This window comes from Myripristis murdjan, chromosome 11, assembly GCF_902150065.1.
Source record: "Myripristis murdjan chromosome 11, fMyrMur1.1, whole genome shotgun sequence".
In the NCBI taxonomy this organism is placed as follows: Eukaryota; Metazoa; Chordata; class Actinopteri; order Holocentriformes; family Holocentridae; genus Myripristis; species Myripristis murdjan.
Window position 1 is genome coordinate 19353922 of NC_043990.1, and position 19993 is coordinate 19373914.

Below are 19993 nucleotides of genomic sequence, written 5' to 3' on the forward strand. Positions count from 1 at the left end.
TTTCATGTGGCATGTTTGTCTAATTTTTAGAAGAGTTATGTGGCAGCGTTCACTTGGTTTTGCATAAAATGTTGATTTGAAAAGTTGCAGGGCTACCAGACAACAAGTCTCTTCACTCTGCTACATTTTCCCTCATGGCGACACAGCCATTTCATCTCCTCTATGTTATTCTTTTCAGATCCTGGCTCCCGTCAGTGACATCGCCTTCCATCTGACCGTCTGCAGCTACTGCAGGACAGGGTCTAGTGTGTACTGAATGAGTCAATACCCAGACATAACACAGGTGAAACTCAACTAATGGGCCTTAAACTCAGTGGACTCTTTGTCAGATCGGGTTTAGGAACATATTCCACAATTGCTAATGTAATTAATCAAGCCACCTTCCCGTCTGGATTATCTCTGTCTGTGAATTTTGTCTGAGTTTGGCCTAATTTAATAGACAAAATAAACAGGCTGTGGTTTGTGGTTTAGTGTTTATTCTGATACTACAAACCTGAATTCCCTGAGATACTAACATAAAATTATACGCAAGAATTGAGTTGCTACTGGCAGATCCTATTAAACAACATAACAGTGGTCTTTTGCAAACAGTAAAATTATAAATACAAACTATCTTTTATGGAGCCACACTGGGGAAGAGTAAAAAAAGATGCTCCTTACAACAGCCTCGATTCCCATAAATACCCATAAAAGCAGTCTAGCAGGTGTTAGCAGGTGTTATGCTGGTTGTAAAGGTAATATAGGCTGTCAGGGATTTTCCCAGCATAGATCATTTTTAAGAGGTCTGCATGATTGATGTTGCTGTGCCCATTTATAAGACATGTTGGGAAGTGGTGAGCTCCAACTTTTGAAGACGGTCGATGATTTGTAAGCACTCGTTTTCGGCAGCAGATTGTCCCTTTTTCTCACTCCCTCCCATGGAGACAGATGGTTTCTGCCTGTGGCCGATGTTAGCCACTCTTGGCTTTGCTTTTCAGGCCCTGCCGCCGTGTTGGACTCTGGATGTGTTTGAACATCTCAAGGATGAACGTGTTCCACGCCCACTGCCTAAAATCGCAAAATTACTGACTGTAAAGAATTCCCCTCATCCTGTCTATATCGAGATGTGTGCACATGGCTCGAGGCGCTCTGGTATAGGGGGTAGGGGGAAGAGGTGCACATTGTTATAATGTGCCTTTTTACGGTTTCTCTTTTCCTAAAAACAATACACATTCCACACGCTCTGGCACCGGTAGTTAGTCTTGCTGTGGCTGTTGTGTTTTCTCGCTGTAATGAGCAGTGTCTAAATAAAGAAGCAAGGCTGACCCTGCTGGTTGTGCCGACCACAAGATCAGCTCAAACAGGGTGTGTGCGTGTATGCAATCATGTGTGTTTTATCTACAGAGCTTGTAGGTTGGACCGCTTGGAGCCAAAAATACCTATATGAAAGTCCCAAAGTCATCCACAAGCCAGTCTGTAATCTTTAATATAATATGTCTCTATCTAGGCCATTCAGGCATCTGGATGCATCTTCTCCACCAAACCTTATGCTTAACTCCCCACATCTGCACAAGTAATCAGCCCTCCCTGCATCTCCATCGTCTATTAACGCATTCCTCCAAGATCTCACAAAATATTCTTCTGGATAATCCTCTGGTAATGAATTTTGGCAGTGGTGTTATTTCTGTTTGCTTATGTAGTGATTTCAAATAATTGGAATAACAGAGCGTTTCATCCCGCAGCACACTTCAGCAGAGTAATTTCAACAGGGGAGCCAGTCACTTTAATAGTAACATAATTGGGTGAAATTGCATTGAGAAACCTGAGAAGCCAGTATTAGCGAACCACTAAGTCATGGGATTGTGGCACAGTATGAGCAGTCCATTAGAGACAGTGAGGTTGTCCTTGCGTTTGTGCTCACTGGCAGCAAAAGAGTTGGTCAAGGAAGCAAAGGCAGTAACAGCAGCTAGCATAACAGAGCCCTCGCTGCAAAAATATCACTTAGTCTAATATTCTGTCTTGAAAGCTTGTTTTTCTTGAAACGAGAGAAGAAATTGGCCAGGGGAATGAGATAATCCCAATGGTTTCCAAAACAGTTTCACTTAATTCATGAATTTTCCTGGGAATAAATGTTGAAACAAGCCAGAATAAAGCGGACCAGCCCACTAGTATCAAGAAAATTACATTTGATTCCAGAAAAAATGATTAGCATTGGTAACAAGTGTGATTATTTCACTCCACTGGCAGATTTTTCACTTGTTTTAAGAAAATCAAAGACTTTAACACTGAGCACTTAAATAACTTGTTAAAATGAAGATGTTTTTGCGGTGCTGGATTAGTTTTGTCCAGTGTGTTGCACTTAATCCTGTCCTTTAACTATATGCTTGGTGTTTTGGGACCAGAAATCCACAGGATGTAATGAAATTACGTCTGTGGTTCCTGTGCCTCTGGCCAAGTCTGATGCTTTCTCTGATCAGACCATTGGCTGCTGCACTGCTCTGATTCTGTGGGCATGACTCTGGTTCACACTTGGGTCTGTTATTTTCAGATTATACCATTATGATCTGAATTTATCCCCACTCTGAAGCGTTTCCATCTTTTCCCAAGATGAAGGGTTGGTTTTGACCCATACGAGACTTAAAATCTTCTCGCCTGCCACAGTAAATTAGACTTGACTTTGTGCTAGTTTTTTAAAAGTTCTGCACAGGAAGAGGCATTGCTCACAGGGATGACATCACTCTCACATTTCAACCCGGCGACCATCAAAACATGCCAGCTTGGGGCCATGTGATTTACCTAGATGGAGGCAATTCAAGAACACTGGGGCATGACTCTCCTGCTTAATAACCCCAATGAGGTCAGAGAGTGGCGGTAAACAACACAGAGCAGGTGCTGCAAAGCCACTCTTCCGCCTCATTCATAATGCTTGTTCAGTTTAAAACCCCCAGCAGGAGAGCCTTTGAAATAAAACTATAAATGGTAGGAAAAAATGTGTAAACAATGTGTTTCCCCTGAAAGCATGCTTGAGTTTTGATGCCAGTGTAGCCAAAGGTTATTCCAGGACAGATTTTACATCACATCATCATTAGTGAATGAGGCGCAATCTTGCACTAATTGTGCCATTAAGCTAACTGCTCACCCAACAGCATAATCCCCAAAGGTGTGCTCTGGAATGAGGGAAAGTGTTCCTAATGTCAGGGCGTGATTCAAACTCTGTAATCAGTGATTACAGTGTGGATCTGCAAGGGCCACCTGTGTATTCTGGCAGCTCGGTATATAAGCCCCCACCATCCATCGCCACCTCTACACGCACACTTAAACACACGCACACACACACACACACACACACACGCCAAGCATAATGCCAGCCTTCACATCCAGGGCAGGGTAACTATCGGTTACTATGCCAGCCAGCCAGGCCCAGCCCATAATGAACGTCTGCACCAGTGCACCCAGTCACTCCCCTCAGCCATCCAGATGGGAGTCTGCAGTTTATCGCTGCGTCATCACCTATTGCCTATTCATTACAGGCCAGTGAGGGCGAGCTATTTTCATGATGCTTGTTTTCACTGTGCACCTGTGAAAGTAGACCCCCGCCACCCCCACCTCCACCCACCCACACTCATGTTTTTAAGACGTACAGTCATCTGTGCCAGAGCTGAATCTGATAAAGACTGTAATGCTGCAGTACTGTAGAAAGCATATGTTTTCTCACTGAGCAGCGTGTACTGAATGATACATAACTGTATGTCATGTAATCATTTACAACCGTGTCATGTTTTCATCTAGCCAAAGCTTAGAATTAGCTCATGTTTTGCTCATTTCATTCAGTTAAAAGGGTGATTAAAACATCAGTGCGAGTTAAAGAAGTAAATGGACACCACAAGCACATAAAAATGTTTCCTCAAGGTTAGGTGAGCTAAGGCTAGCTAATGATAAGCCAATTTATTTACTTTTTTATGGAGGTGCAGTCAGTACATCTGTTGCATAATGAACGAAAGCCTCCAAATGTTTTCCACTGGCTAGTTTGAGGAAACGCTCCCCCTCTGTTGGCATTTCCCCGCAGATCATTTGCTTTAGTGCTTTTCAGAGACTTGATCCGCAACAGGATTGTCACATATAATTGCCAAGCATTCTAAGATTTACACTCCATTTACTCCGTAACCGTGGCTGTCCAAGCTTGCCAGCCTACCAGAGCATGCGGATCCTGATGTGAATTTTGGTGCGGGCCATCTGGAGAGAGCGGCTCGAATATCACATCTCTGCTTTGCTTCAAGTGAGACGGAGAACAGACTGAAGTGCACACTGTGTTTTTGAGCAAGGCTGGAAGTGCCCGTATGTGTGAGGTGAATGGCTTTTTCAAGAGTACAGTTTAAACATTCAGAGGCATTAAAGCAGGTATAACTTTACAGCCAAGGCATACCTCTTGATGTGCAGTTGACCCAGTGGACTAAAAAAGGATTAACCCAGCCCACTGTTTTGATGGAACATTTGTTTTATATGTGATGCACAGATGGCTTTGACTCAAAGACTTTGGCTTGATTTTGAGTCAAAGTGTAGCAGGCTAAAGCGCCATCTGTCATCTTAATATCTCACAAAAAAGTCACTATGCTGTAAGAATATACTAGAGAAACATGTGTTTTCTTTATATAAAAATAACAGCAAAAAACAACAAGTGTCCAAGAAGTGAGATCACTTGGCTGGAGGTTTATAGCGTGCGGGAAGCAGATGACATTCTAGGAAGTTCGAGGAAGGAACTTCCCTTCTCTTGTAGGTGATGTTACCCTCTGGATGAACTTTGGATGTCAGTGCTGACACTAAGACCATTGAAAACATTACATTTTCCTGCCATTAAATAACTGTCATAACATGTTTTCATCTATTTACCATCAACCTCAATGTTAACTAGGAGTAAGTGAAAGAGGAGATGCCTCTTGGTATTCACTCTGCTATTGTAACCATCACTGTGAATGTGTGGAATGTGATATTCCTGCTATTTCCCTCATTCCTCGCATTCCTGCCTGATGTCCTAACCTCTGGAATTCACCTTGTCATCTGAGTATGAGGTAGTGAGCCAAAACTGATCGGCCTTCTGTACCCACCCTTATTCATCAAAGCCCAGACAACATGTTTATGCAGCTACAGACAGTTTTCCAGTGGGGTGCCGCTAAAGTACATTTGGACCTGCAGTTTTACAATCAGACAGAACTGATAACAACTAAAAGGCATTTTCACTAGGAAAGACTTTTGGCCACGACTGGAACAATTTGTACTCATAAAACTGAAACACTGGAGTCTGTGCCTCACTTGTCAGCAGCCACATGTACTGAGGAGCATCAGACCCTGGGTCGTAACATTATTTTGATTTAGCATCCTGTCATTGTGTGGAACATATTTTATAACTGAAGTGCAGATACGTCCACTGTGCACAGGTTGTGTTTCATCAGAGTGTAATTGCCTGCCCTTGACCCCAATTTACTCCCATTACCAGCTTTACAGAGCAGCCAAGGTCAAAGGAGCAAGGCCCGAGCTATCTGGAACTATGGCCTGCGTGGCTCAGGAAGTGGAGTGATCATATAGTAATTAGAGGGTTCCTGGTTTGATCCTCAGCTTGTCCAGAGAGTGTGTTGAAGTATCCTTGAGCAATACACTGTACACCTGACTGCTGCTGTGTGAATGTGAAGCAAAACATTGTAAAGCTCGTTGAGTGGTCGCTAGACCGCAAAAGCACTATAGAAATGCAGTCCATTTACCATTTAACTATTGTTTACAGCTCTCCAGGCTCCTTACATTTTGAAGTGTGTGATGATGGAGTGTGGAAAAATGAACCTCTCACTTGCATCTGGTCCTTGCAGACTTTCAGCTGTGATTGCCTAAACCAGACAGAAGTTTAAAGTGTGGTTTTAGCTGTGGCAGGTTCTCCAGGGATGAGCTCAGTTCTAAATCCCATTTACGAGTTCACTTTGAGAAAATCCCTCTCAGCCATGATGGCTCCAGGATTACCCCTAACCTTTTGAATTTCTCAGCAGATGGAGCAGATAAGGCAGCTTGGACCCTCTCACAGATTGCAATCTTATCTCCTCTTCAACTCCTTTTTGTGCTGCTGATGGCACGTCTGCTGATTTTTCCACTTTCATGCAACCTGTCACAAATTATGGTTTGACCTCTTAAATATGTCCTCGTGACAATGATAATTTTTTTTTTTTTTTTTTTTTTTAATCTAAAGCCCTCCTAACTGTCCAAGTAAAAATGTCAATGACTGCTTCTGTGAATGCGAGGGGGATTATGTGCAGATGTTAGAGAGCTGGCATTTAAAGCAGAAAATTCCTTCAAGTCATTTACCCATGCGAGCCATTTGAATACCTACAGGATCCAAGGATTGTGATAAAAAGCTGTTGAAAAGCATCAGCAGAGACTTGATCTCCATATTTTGTACCTGTGCGTGTGTCACATGGTACCTACGCCAAGCTCTAGCTGTAAATGGAAACTTGAAAATCCTGTACCCTGAGGCTAGGCCTTCAGAGATTGCAGGTCAGCCAGGGTAAATACTCTAAAACAAGGCATTCCAGCAGCGGGTTGGGCTGATGCATACAAGAAATGCCAGGGGAGATCAGCCATTCACGGCCATAGTGCTCCCTACATCTCCTTTTTGTCTCAAAGTCTCAAAGTTAAAACAAAATCAAGCCATATTTTGTTTCTATTGTGCAGTCATGACTGTACTGAGGTGAAATAAATATGCCTTGTTGGGCTATTTACTGTTGACCCACACACAGATGCTCTAACAGAAAGCTTTTGTAGGGATCTTGAGATGGCTCTGTAGGAGTTGGGATCTAAATCCCTCTCTTTTGTCAGCGTGTCACCTCTCGCCTGCTAAAAGCCCAGCAAGTGAACAAAGCAGCACAAAGGTTTGATAGAGGCACACTGTGTCAGCAGCTGACAAGAAGCTCTAGTACAATTGCCCTTTAACTCGAGGATGAGAGGGAGAGATGTGACCCTCAACCTGTGGTGGAGAGTCTGTGTATACACACTGACAGCTCCCTCAGACACATGCCCACTCCACACCTCAGTTTCTCTCTCTCCTGTAACTCTCACTCACTCACACACACACACACTGCACACACACTGTGTTTATCCTCACAGGCTCACAAAGCAGGCAGCACCCATACTTCATGTAAGCTGGCACAGGACCAGGACCTGCACTACATTCTCACCCTGCATATCTGAGCCTGGAATTAAGCCACCATAGACACAGGAAAAGGCGGACAGGAGGTGAGGAATTTTGGATCAGAAAACCGCAAACCAAATTTTGATTCATCCAGATGGCTCACTGCTCTTCAAATTTAGCATTAAAAAGTTAAATTTGGCATTCAAAAATTAATTATAGGCTCAGTTTGCCAATGTACCCCAGAAAATATTTAAAAAAAAAAAAAAATCTATTCAGCACTACAAAATTAAATCATCAGTCAAAATTCATCATGCAGTTAGTTTTGATTTCATTGCTAAGGATATCCGAAGAAATACACAAATACATAATACATAATCTGCAAAAATGCAACAAGTAAGTGGTGTGATCTCACCCTCAGACTCCTGATACAGATTTACTTGAACTGGCGCAATTGTGTTTGACTACTACTGTACGTGAACCTTGTCAAGTTGGGAAAGCTGCAGACAATTAAAGATGAGATATTATAAAAAATTTCCCAGATAAGAAAAGGGAATATCAGTCCAAAGATATTTCACTAAGGTAATAAATCTGGTGTAGGGAGTGTAACTGCTGCTAGGAGGGAACAATGATAGGAATTAAAAACAATTTGAGTGTGTGTGAGTGAGTGCAAATATGTGCACGCATTGCACATATGAACATGAGCGTGACTGCTGCATCTGTGCCTATGAGTGTGTGGCAACAGCATATCCTCCCTCATACAAAGCCTTTTGTGTGAGCCTTCACATGTTCAGAGAAGCGAGCTGAGGTGGCTGGTGCTCTTGCGCAGGGCTCCGAGCCCACAGAAATGGACCTCAAGAAAACAACTGTTTTGTTTGGCCACGACTGTGACTTACTAAATGTTTGCACAATGTGTCCGGACTTTCCACTTATCAGCAAACACAAGCATGGATGGAAATTAGATTTTTTTATATAAACATCCCTCTGCGAGAGTCTTGTCTGCACTAAGGGTGGAGGGTCATTTACAATGCTGTGCAATCTGTAAACACATAATAACAAAGGATTAATGTGTCAATTACTAACAAATGTTTCCCTCAGGTTTGAATTGTGAACCCCACCTCACTCATGAAAGTGAATTTCAAGATTAATAACCTCAAGTCTCTCTGAATGCCACTTATGTTGCATTTCACTTTGTTTGGATTGTACCTATGTGCTGTTTGCTCTACCTGAACTACGATGTCACATGCTGATCTATAAATAATGAAATATAAGTGTTAACTGTGTGAATAGTGAGGTGTGTTAAGAAATATACATAAGGAAATGTTCACATTTAACCGTGCCTTGTGATTGTTACAGTGTAGCTGAGAGTTGGAGCGTTGCTGCTTCCTATAACTAGGATTCCTATAACTATGGAGCCCATGCAGCAGATGTTTTCCTTAGTCTGTGAGACCACAGCTATATAAAGTGAGTATAATTACTGGACTGGTCTGAGCAGAACTTGCCATGCCCTCTCTCTCTCCGGCTCTCAGACATACACACACACACACACACACACACACACACTACTCATGAAGTTCAAGCACAAAGGCTCATGGAAGGTTGACAGAGTTCAGTCAGGTATAATATGGCCAAAATGGTGGGGAAATGATGTCACTGATCAACATCAAGCACGACTAAGCACATTCTGCTGTCTAATTTGTAGTCAAAGCATATGTTTACTGGTAGTTTTGTTCCAGCTGTAGTCACATAACGCTTTGCTGGTTTTACAGTCTGCTGTGCGGCTATATATTCTTACATCTGGAGCTGTTTCAGTTCATATCTCCCGGTCTTTCATAAGCAGCAAATGATCCTTGTCAGGAACCCAGCTGCAAAGAGGTGATGTGATATTCTGAGAACTTTCTCACAGTGTGTGCTTGTGAGGACCTTCTTTTTTTTTTTTTTTTTTTTTTGGTATCACCTCAGCAGTTTTTGGTCGCCTCTTGGTGTTGTAAACTCATTCTCCCATTCTAAGGAGGATTAGCGACTCCACTTGACTTTGAAGCTTGAAGATTTCCAAAACACGGTTTGACTTCAAGGCTTCTCTACGAGCTGAGGGGATTTTAATGAGGGGATTTTCAGTTTGACCAGCTATGCAAAACGTCAGTCATGGATGGTCAGCTCCCATAATCAGGCTATCTATCACTTTTTTTAACCCCGGGGTGCTTTCCTAGCCTCTATCAATATGAGGGAACATATTCATGACTCTCTGGGTTTGAATGTTACTTTGAAGCAGAGTGTGGTGCACCCAAAATAGACAACATAATTATTAGCTTGACGCCGGCAGCATTTTAGACAATTGTCTCTGAGTATGTGAACTGAGGAGGTTTGCTTGTGCCACATATGGCGAAGCAGAACGAGATCAGCACTCTCTCTTTCTCTTTCCCTCCTCTCTTATTCTTCTATGCAACACCTAATAGAGCAGGAATGCTGCAGAAAAAACACTTCAATGTATGTATTCCCACAGCTGATCTAAGGGCCAGTCAAGCCTTTCCCCTGGAATAACTCACAACTTTAACCACCGACACCCTAACCTCAAGTCAGCTGACAGAATGAGCCGTGCCAGCATATCCACCTCATCTGGAAGCTAAGCAGTGGTCGCTTTAGTTTTTCATCATGAGACCTTTTCACCACATGCACGGCGCCACAACAAACACACAAAGAGCAGACAACTTGGCATGATGCAGTGTGGCTGTGATTGACATCACCTAATGATGCACAGGTCCATGCAACGCCCCGCTGTCGACGGCACTAACCCCTGCTATCAGACCGAAACATGAATGACAGATGCAGATGTGGGGACGAATGATACCATCTGTGATTTGAAATCTGTTTTTCCTTTCTGCGTTAACTTTAATGGAGGATAACAGGGCATGTGAAGTGTGTGCTCGTGTGGAGAGGCGATAGCTGTGCGTGCAGACAAGTTTGTTGCATGCTACAGGCAAGAAGGAAAAGATGGAAAGAGATGGACAGATAAGGAGAGATATAGAGAGAAGGAGAGACACGAAAGATAAGGGTGGAGTGACAAAGACAGAGATTCACTTCCTCCTCAAATGTGTAAAATATTCCTCAGGAACAGCCATAAACATGATTGTCTTATACATTAACACACTATTTGCATCCACTTCCAACCTGTTGATCCTCACAGCAACTCGGATCCAAAGAAATACACACAGCCACACACTCTGATACATGAGGAAGAGCAGGATTTATTGCTTTATTATAAAGTATTTCATCATTTCAACTACTGTAACTGAAGCTCCACCAATATTGTTAATTTTATCATTCATCTCACAAAAACACACTGAGGTATTGGATTATGGGGGCAAGAGAGAGGACACATTGTGCTGTTGGTTTCGGGTCGTGCTGGTCGGGCCAGAGAGAGAAGTGCGGCTCAGATCAGCTCAGAGGCTGACAGCTCTCTGACAGGGATTAGAGGACTGCCTGTAAATAATAGGGGTTCAGACCTGGGGCACCTTGCTCCTTGACAATGTGCTCATTTCTCATCTCTCCCTCTGTCTCTCTCTCTCTGTGGGAACATATTTTTGTAGCCTATGATGTATATCAGATTTATGCTCCCAGTTTTTAGCTGTTTTTCATGAATGCGTCGGCCAGCAGACTAAAGACTTGTGAGGGTGAGAGGTCTGACAGATGAAGTGTGGTGGTTTTGGGTGTCTGAAATAACCAACCACCACTATTCCAGTTCTCACATAAATCGGGCTGCAACAAGCCATTTTCCATATGTCTGAATGGCGAAGGGAAGCAAAGTGTAATTAAATTCTTTTGGAATCAACGAGGCAGAAACACATTTCGAGAAAAGCAAAGTAACAGACTTTGACGTGGATGACATCATTGTGATTCAAAGTGATGATTTGTCAACCAGACCAACAGAGTCCCAGCCCAAAAAAATATTTAAGTAAGTCAGCAATCTTTGGAAAATAGTTTTCACTGACGTAATCAAACATTGTTTCGCAGAAGTGTAAATTACCTGTCACCTAATTGACCTAATTGTATGTTTCTGCCCCCTGTAAGTGGTACAGTGGTGATCCAGTGAAGTGCCTGTGTGTCATCACAATTAAATCTGTGAAGATGAGATTAAGTTGCATGAGATGCCAAGACATGACGTAACATGAGATGAGATGAGGGGTACCCATGAGGTGAGATGATGGGATTAGATGAAACTCCAGTGATTTTGTGGGATTTGCATCATTGCACCAGCAGAATTAAAGAAAAAGTCAATATGGCCTAAGAACACAAAAAGACGGGTGCTGTGGCTTTCAATATAACGCAGTAAATTAAGAAAAAAAAAAAAAGTTAGTAGATCTTCATCCTACAGGCACTTTTTTAAATTAAAATACTAATTTGGAGTAGCCTGTGCGTGCAGAATAACAAGTGTCAGTGGGCCGCTGCCTGGCCTTGAAGATCTTCGGTTTCCAGACACGCCTAAATTATCTGAGTTGCCAAGGCTTTCAGGAGGAGGATCGGGTGAAAGTGGAGCGGAGGGAGAGAAGAAACCAACCATCCCCAGTCTGAAATATGCGGGGCTCGTCTTTCCCAGACCTGACGTCAGCCCGGACACTTAAAGATCTCCCCCGGCCCGGCCAGAGACAGCGGTGCGTGGAGATGACAGCAGCGGGACGAGCATGTTGCAGACCCGCGGAGATCAGCGACGTGTTTGGCGTTTAAAACGGGACTAATTCTGGATTCAATGTATTTGCAATTCCTAACCAGTGATGAGTTGGCTCCTGTTGTGGATTCTAATAGCAGCCGGGATTCAACAGGTGAGACGCAGGATGGCTTTCTCTAATCCGGCTAGAAATGCAGCCTGCATGTTGAGCTCACTTTGAGGCTGCAGGAGGAGGGTGGTCACTCTGACACATTTTTAATACTCTCAGTTAAATCACCAGAATATTATATAGCGATTTTAGAAGCACTTATGGAACTTTCTAGTGGGCTGTTTTTTTTTCCCAGCTCAGTATCACCGTAATATTCCTGTAATACTCATATGTGTGTTTGGCTCTCCATAGGGACTCTATAGCTACCAAGTCGTTCCTATGGTATTTTATCCTCTATGGTGTTAGTATAATCCTTGCAATATGTCTGCGACAGGCAATTCAATACAAGAGTTCACTTTATCATACTTTTCATTTTTGTTAAATCTCCCATTGTGTTTCTAAAGCATTATCCATTGTGTTTTTTAGCCCGTTGAAATTAGTGCTTTGTTGTTTGTAGGCTATAATATCCTCCCAAAATGTGTTACAGGATTGCCATGGTTTATTCTCACAGAGGTATTCCATATTAAGCTGTGTCTGTATTTTGACTCGTGGCAGCCTCCTTGATTATTCACCAAACAGCGGTGCAGTTGGACATGTTGGAGTAGGAAATGTTGGAGTGACTGCAAATTCATCATCCCTGCTTGATCTGCTGCTAATATCTGAGACGGGAGGACGTAGCTGTCATGACTCACCCTGGGCTCAAACTTTGACTGTAATGCTGGCAGCCGGCCGGCTCCGCTCTCCAGCCTACATGATGCTCTACTGCCACCGTGCGGTGACTTAGAGAAAGGCTTACAGTAGCGCTTCACTGGTTTTTGTTTTCATGCCATCCTACACTTACTCGTATTAGCCCACGTTTGATGGGAACATTGTTGTAATTATTACCATAAACTATTCCTGTATGTGTAGGAGGGGAGATTACAGTGGTGTGGTTAAAATTAAAAGAGTCATTTCCATAAAGGGTCAAAATGGAATTATTTCAGATTAACATAACTATTAATAATCCTCATTTAAAAAAAATAAATAAAGAGGTACTGGAAACATTGTTCATATGATTCCTGTCAGATTAAATTTGGTCTCTGTTGACCTGAGTGATTATTATACACATGAAGAACATGTGGATAATAATCTGGTATTCTGGTTAAGATTTTATCTATCTATCTATCTATCTATCTATCCATCTGTCTGTCTGAATTTATTGTTTGTCTGTTTGTTTCTGAGGAGGACAGTTAACGTCCTTCATTTATACTTGGGAAAATGGGTGCTTTGACACAAATTGAAAGGAAGACTGTAATCTGAGGTCTGGTCTTATTATTGGCTGGACGCATTTCATAGAATAGAATAGAATAGAATAGAACATACTTTATTCATCCCACAGGGAAATTCAGTTATCCAGCAGCTCAAAAATTTCATCAGTCACTCAAAAACATGGCAGCCTCATCTGAGTACAGCTCAACTTACATGATCTTTGTTTAAACTGATAATTGCCTAATTGGCCCGTTATTGCCTGAGCCCAATAGTTTCCCAATTCACAATAATCAGCTGGCTTGCCTGCTGACAGTTTCTGTTTCAGGAGGTCATTTTATAAATCTGAGATTAAAGAAATATCTACAGTCTCGTGATTTGGTTTTCTTGCAGGTCAAGACTTGCACTTGCTGACACTGGAAAGTTTCTTTAAGCTGTATTAAATTCATTGTTTAAAAGTATTATTAGGCAAAGGTTTCTATTTTCTTCCAGATCTTTGGCCCTATGAAAACGTCTGTGTGCCATTGTAGATTCACTTCAGCAAAAATCACATTCCTGCAGAGACTAACAGGGTGAAAAGATCAAAGCAGGCAGGGAACGAGTGTTATCAATCTCTGTCACCTCCTACAAGACAACTAACACAAGTTTATTAGCTCATTTATTAGCTGTCACCAAAATATGAGCAATGAAATGATGAAATTGCAAGTTGGTCTTACATGCATTGATGTCTAAATTCTTATGCTCACCACATAGTTTCACCGGCTCATGGTTATTTACATGCATGAGCTAAAGTTTGCTGGATTACATGCATCTCAAATGGACTTGGATGTTCTGTTGCAGTGCCCTCTCATCACAGTGGCGACATGCTCCTCTAATCAAATCAAGCTGAATTTAGTTAGCAAAGATAAATGATTTGAAGGGTGATGATTGCATTAAGCCTAGCCCATGTTTCGATAATTAACTTATGAAACACCCACCTCTCTCCGCTCTCCTTTCTTAGGCAGTGACAGCTCCTGTGCTGTTTTTTGTTTGTGCACAATTACCCTAATGTTTGATATAGCTGCAGGCTAAATCAGCTCTTCTGAGGAATGGCTTAGTGGCATGGCTGTGATTAAAACTCATTTATCTGTATTAGCTTTCTGTGCTGTACACAGCAGTTATTAATATGACCATAATTCCATTGAGCTGCCAGGAACAAGCTCTGGGAAATGACATAGGGTACACCATGCATAAGATGATTAAGCATGTTTTTTTCACAATTAATTATGGATTAAGTGTGTGTGTGTGTGTGTGTGTGTGTGTGTGTGTGTGTGTGAGAGAGAGAGAGAGAGAGAGAGAGAGAGAGAGAGAGAGACCTTCATGGTTCAAAAGCTCCTTACTGATGTAAAGTGACGGTCCTCGTCAAGGCATGATTTATGAGTGTTTGGAGAATATTAGACATCCAATAAAATGTTTGACTCCATGACCAGGCTGGGCAGTAGCGGGGTAATTATGATGGGCATGCTAGATGCATAGAGCTTCATGCATCTTAATTACAGTGTTCTCTTGTGGTTTCCTTTGCCCTGTATATGCATAGAATTAATGAATGCATGATGAAACCACAGAATACTTGCATTGTATTTTACTTGCCTTGAAATGACATTTAACCCTTTATTAGAACCAATGACGTTTAGTACCCCCACAAGCTTTGACACAACCTCAGGACAGCAGATCACTGAGCATTCTCACTCTCAGGGACAAATCTCAGCATCTCAGTCGCTGAATAAAAACTAGCCCGGAGTTGCATTACACTCCGGACGTTCTTTGGACATTTTTCTCAAGCACACTGTGTCCACAAAACAAGCAGGGTTTAATTTGAATTCAAAAGAGTGCTGTTTGTTGTCATAAATACACATTCTGAACCAAGAGACGGGCCAGCTTCCTCTACTGGGACTCTTAGAGCCACTGTCCAAAACTAACCTCCAAGTACTGAGCTGTTAACGTCCCCCCTGTGGCCCGTTCAGTGAACACATCTGCTCTGAAGTGCTACAAAACTGTTCACTTTATGATCTTGGCTTGATGCACAGCAGCTTGTAAGAGGCAGTACAATGGTGGGAAGAATCCTGGGTAAATACTGTTGGCAGGATTTTGTTATTGTTAAACATGAATAAAGTCCAGGTGGCAGATTATTATTAATGGAATAGTGTTAAATTACCGGTACAAAACAAGACATTGCCACTGATGCAATGGGATTATCTCTGTTGGCTGCTTAGATTGAATTTTCTGCTTTATTCTTTTATGCCGTTTATTGCACGGCTCAAACAGGCATATTTCCAAAGAAGTCAGCAGCCCTGCCATGTATTTTACCCATTAAGGCTGTGTAAAGCAGAGGTGTCTGAATAGGGGATTTGGATCTTTCAGGTCAGTGACTAACTGAGAGGTTGGATATGAAGGGATTTGGGATTAAGGACATTAAGAATATTGCCTTGCCACAGGGGGTCAAATACCTCTCATGCAATAGAGGATGGCATTTTGATTCTGTTGGCACACAGAGAGGCATAAGCTGTGTAAGCATACAACATTGTGATGCAAGATTCATAACATCGCTGACAAACTGTTAAACTCGCTGGGCGTTCACTGAGACTGAAGGCATTATGTTACTTTGTAATGTAAAATCTGAGTCTCCTGAGAAACTGCACTGCATATCCCTTAGAAAAAAAATCAAATCTTGATGATGAGGATGCCCCACAGGCCTAATACGCTCACACTTTTGTCCCCCCCTTGTCCATGCAGGCCTACTCCCAGAATTCCACTGCCATGCCGCCCGCCGCAGCTGTCACACCCATGGCCATGGACGCGTACAACCGGACACAGTACTGCAAGTGGCCGTGCGAGTGTCCCAAGGCCCCGCCCACCTGTCCCCCAGGTGTGAGCCTCCTCATGGACGGCTGTGACTGCTGCAAGACCTGCGCCAGGCAGGTGGGTGAGGAGTGCAACGAGGCAGACACATGTGACTACCACAAAGGACTGTACTGTGACTACAGCTCGGACAAGCCGAGGTACGAAAAAGGAGTGTGTGCATGTAAGTGTCACTCACCAAAACTGACAAAACAAATGCACCGAACCTGTTTGTTTAATGAGAAGCAGTGATGAGGCAAAAAAAGTAATTAGCATGCTAGTTATATTCACTAATGTTAGTGAACATGTGATTGGACTGACATCCTATTAAACAGAAAATTAACCAGGAAATGGTTGTGGATATGTTTTGGTAACATATAATTTGGATAGTCCAGATACTGAACAATAATAACATTTACAAATGTAAACCCTGGCATCTTGGGGCAAATCTGAGGGGAAATTATTGGAAAATCTGAGGGAAAATTATTTTTAAGGGGCTAAGTAAGTGAAGTATCTATCCAAATAAAGTGAAACCATAGTTATTCAAGCTGTATTTATGTGATCATGATAAAATGTATTTAAAGTGGTAATACATGAGATTTTGGTTCGTTTTTACTTTGGTGACATCTCAGCCGTAGGTGTCTGTCAGTGCTCATGCTAAATACCCAGGTCTTCATGTATTCATTTCAAACAAATCAGTGTTGCTGCTGATGGAAACATAAAGCACATCACTTTCTGTGCACCAAAACAAAAACGAACCTGTCACTAGCCAACATTTTCATGAACTAGGCATTGTTTTAATCACTAGTGTCAATCATCAATAAGAGTAACAAAGCAGACAATAGTTTTTATGCAGATGTCTTGGATTATTACTGCAAACTTAACAATGAAGTCATTTAAAGATATTGTCATTCATTTTATATGCATATTATAAATGCCAGGATGCTTGTTTGTTGTTCACCTTGTGTTTTCCTACAATATGTAACTGCTTGCCATTCCCCTCCGCCAGATATGGTGGGCACAGGCTGTGAGTATGACGGGGTGATCTACCGTAACGGGCAGAGCTTCAAACCCAGCTGTAAATACCAATGTGTGTGTGTGAACGGTGCCATCGGCTGTGTGGCACTGTGCACAGAGTCCCAGCCGCCCCGGGTGTGGTGCCAAACCCCGCGCCGGGTCAAGGTTCGGGGGCAATGCTGTGAGCAATGGATCTGTGATGAGCCCAAAAAAGGGCGCAAGACTGCCCCGCGACATGCAGTAGAGGGTAGGACGCCTTCCATATTTATTGTGGGGTTTCGTATTTAGATTAAGTGGCACTATGCTGTATTATGCGAAGATACACTCCTGATCAAAATCTTAAGACCAGTTGAGAAACTGCAAGAATTTGCATTTTGCACTGTTGGATCTTAAGAAGGTTCTAAGTAGAGCTTCAAAATGCAAAAAGAACAAATGGGAGTGAGACAAAAAAAAATTTTGAGTAAGCAATTTATTGCAAACAACCATTAAACTGAAATAGGCTGTTCATCAGCTGATCAAAAGTTTAAGACCGCTGCCTTTAAAAGCTCAAATCTTGGCAAAAATGTGGATTCAGTGTCATTTTCTGTCAGGTATCCACACTGTCATGATTTCCTGTTTTCAGTTTCCTGGGTTAGATCAAGCCAGTGCACTGACGCACAAGAGAGTGATGTTTGCTGTGATATCTTTTGTCAGTAAACAGCTGTTTATTTAAAAGTGCGTGTTCTGTTTTAAAGTTTAAATTAAGTTGTTTGTCACTAGCTGATTTGAGAAGCGAAAGAGCAGCAGCTGTTTGAAACTGACAGTCACACACTGTGTGTCCTTTGAGTGTCGGTTCTAGTCAGGAGGATCATGAGGTTAAGGTGTGTGTGTGTGTCTGTGTGTGAGTGTGGGTGGTTGGGTGTGTACTTGTGTGTGTGTGTAGGGACAGACCAATCCTTTCCTGTGGAAGCCCTCACACTGCGTTTGGGTCATGTCCAGTCTCCAGTCATTTAGGCCAGTAGTGGACAGAGCCAAAGAAGGAAGAACATGAACGAAAGGCTCTTTGTTTTCTTCAAAGATGCAAATTGGAAACAGACTCAAATACCAAAGTTATTTAAACATTAATTAAAGGCAGAAACAGTGCAGTAGTATGTATAGTTACTTGGTTTATCAAGTTGAAAAAGTTAAAGATGTTCGTTTGTAGCAATGAAAAGAGTCATCAATGCAGGCATCTAACAGAGTTTTGAACAGCCAGCATGTTAATAAAATAAGATTTTTTTCTCATGTAAATTGAAAGGCCGTCTCTTTCTTAATGGAAAGGAGCTCAGCAGCAGAACTGAACATTGCTGAGTCATGGTATTGGCAGGGCGCAAAACCTTAAATGGTAACAAGATGTATCAGTGTGTACAGAAAGCAGCAGCTGTGCATGTGACCAATCAATTCCTCCTCTGTGCTGAAGCAGCTTTCCCAGCTGAGACCAGGAGTTGGCATAAGAACTGCATCACCCAGACTACTTCATGGAGCCCCTGCTCGAAGACCTGTGGCCGGGGCTTGTCCTTGAGAATCTCCAACGCCAACGATCAGTGCGAGTTGGTCAAAGAGTCTCGTCTGTGCAACCTGCGGCCCTGTGAGGTCGACATCACCAAGCACATCAAGGTAGATATGCATGCACTGTTTATGTTGAGCTTTAGCTGTGACTTACAGTGAACGGACAGTGCCTTACTCTCAACAGAAAAAAATGACCATTGCGAGGATGCACATGCATTACATGTTATTCCTCTGTGAATACATACACCACAAGCAAGCATGTAGTTCCTCCAGTATGTTTCAAACTCTTGGTACCCCAGAAAACCCACAGAAATTTACATTAAATACTAGTAGAGATCCCAAGGTTTCCAAAGATACCATGTGCTGCTGAATTACAGGGAAATATGTATAAAATGATGCAGAATGTAGTAAAATATTTCACTCAAAATAATTATGATGTAGCTTCAATGAAACACTGCAGCCAGCAAATGCAGAATATGGATGTGCTATGGGAAAAATGCTTTTTCTAACTCTTACATGAGGGGAAATTTAAGGGAAATTCAGAGTTCAAGTGGCTAATCATGCAAATAATGACTGCATCAGAAAACCTGAATCTTCCTAAGAATCCCAGACATAACATCCTTCTTTTCCCTCCCCTCCTCAGCCAGGGAAGAAATGTCTGAACATCTACCGAGAGGAACAGCCCTCCAACTTCACCATCTCTGGCTGCATCAGCAAGAAGCAGTACAGACCCAAGTACTGCGGCGTGTGCACCGATGAGCGATGCTGCATTCCCTATAAGTCCAAAACCATCGACGTGGAGTTTGAGTGTCCCAACGGCACGGGCTTCACTTGGCAGATGATGTGGGTGCAAGCCTGCTTCTGCAACCTCAGCTGCAAAAACCCCAATGACATCTTTTCTGAGCTGGAGAGTTACTATGGTTACCCAGAGGTCATGAACTAAGAGCAGTCAAGGTCCATACATGCATTCAGCATTCAGATTTTATAGTTTTTTTTTCCTGCCTTCTCTTTTTTTTTGTTAGAGACTGATTTTTCTGCAGTGTTTTCTATATGTAATATATATGTTTTTTGTACAAGGGACTTTCTCATAATGTTTTTTTTTCCTATTGGAAAAATATGTAAATATGAAATATATACATGTTTCCAGAATGGATTTATAAAGCATGATATTTTGTGAAGAATATTTGAAGAATGGCTTTTAAACTGAAAACAGTTGGCTAGCAAATGTGTGAAAACTTAAGGCTTAATTTATTAATGTAGATTTTGCATATAAAATAACTAAAAAAAAAAAAAAAGAAAAAAGAAGTAGATGCTTTCAGGAACAGTAAAACTGAACTGAGGCAAGGTTTTATTGTGGATATTGCCACATCATGTT

At 42.2% G+C, this 19993-nt stretch overlaps 1 protein-coding gene across 1 annotated transcript; it reads left to right on the forward strand.

Annotated features, from left to right (window-relative positions):
- The first annotated feature begins 11781 nt into the window (after window positions 1-11781).
- On the forward strand, window positions 11782-19570 carry ccn4a (cellular communication network factor 4a). Its single transcript, XM_030063045.1, has 5 exons — window positions 11782-11958; window positions 15970-16258; window positions 17084-17338; window positions 18533-18726; window positions 19262-19570. Exons 1-5 carry the CDS (start codon window positions 11911-11913, stop codon window positions 19559-19561), a joined length of 1086 nt encoding a protein of 361 aa, XP_029918905.1. The 5' UTR covers window positions 11782-11910; the 3' UTR covers window positions 19562-19570.
- The last annotated feature ends 423 nt before the right edge of the window (window positions 19571-19993 follow it).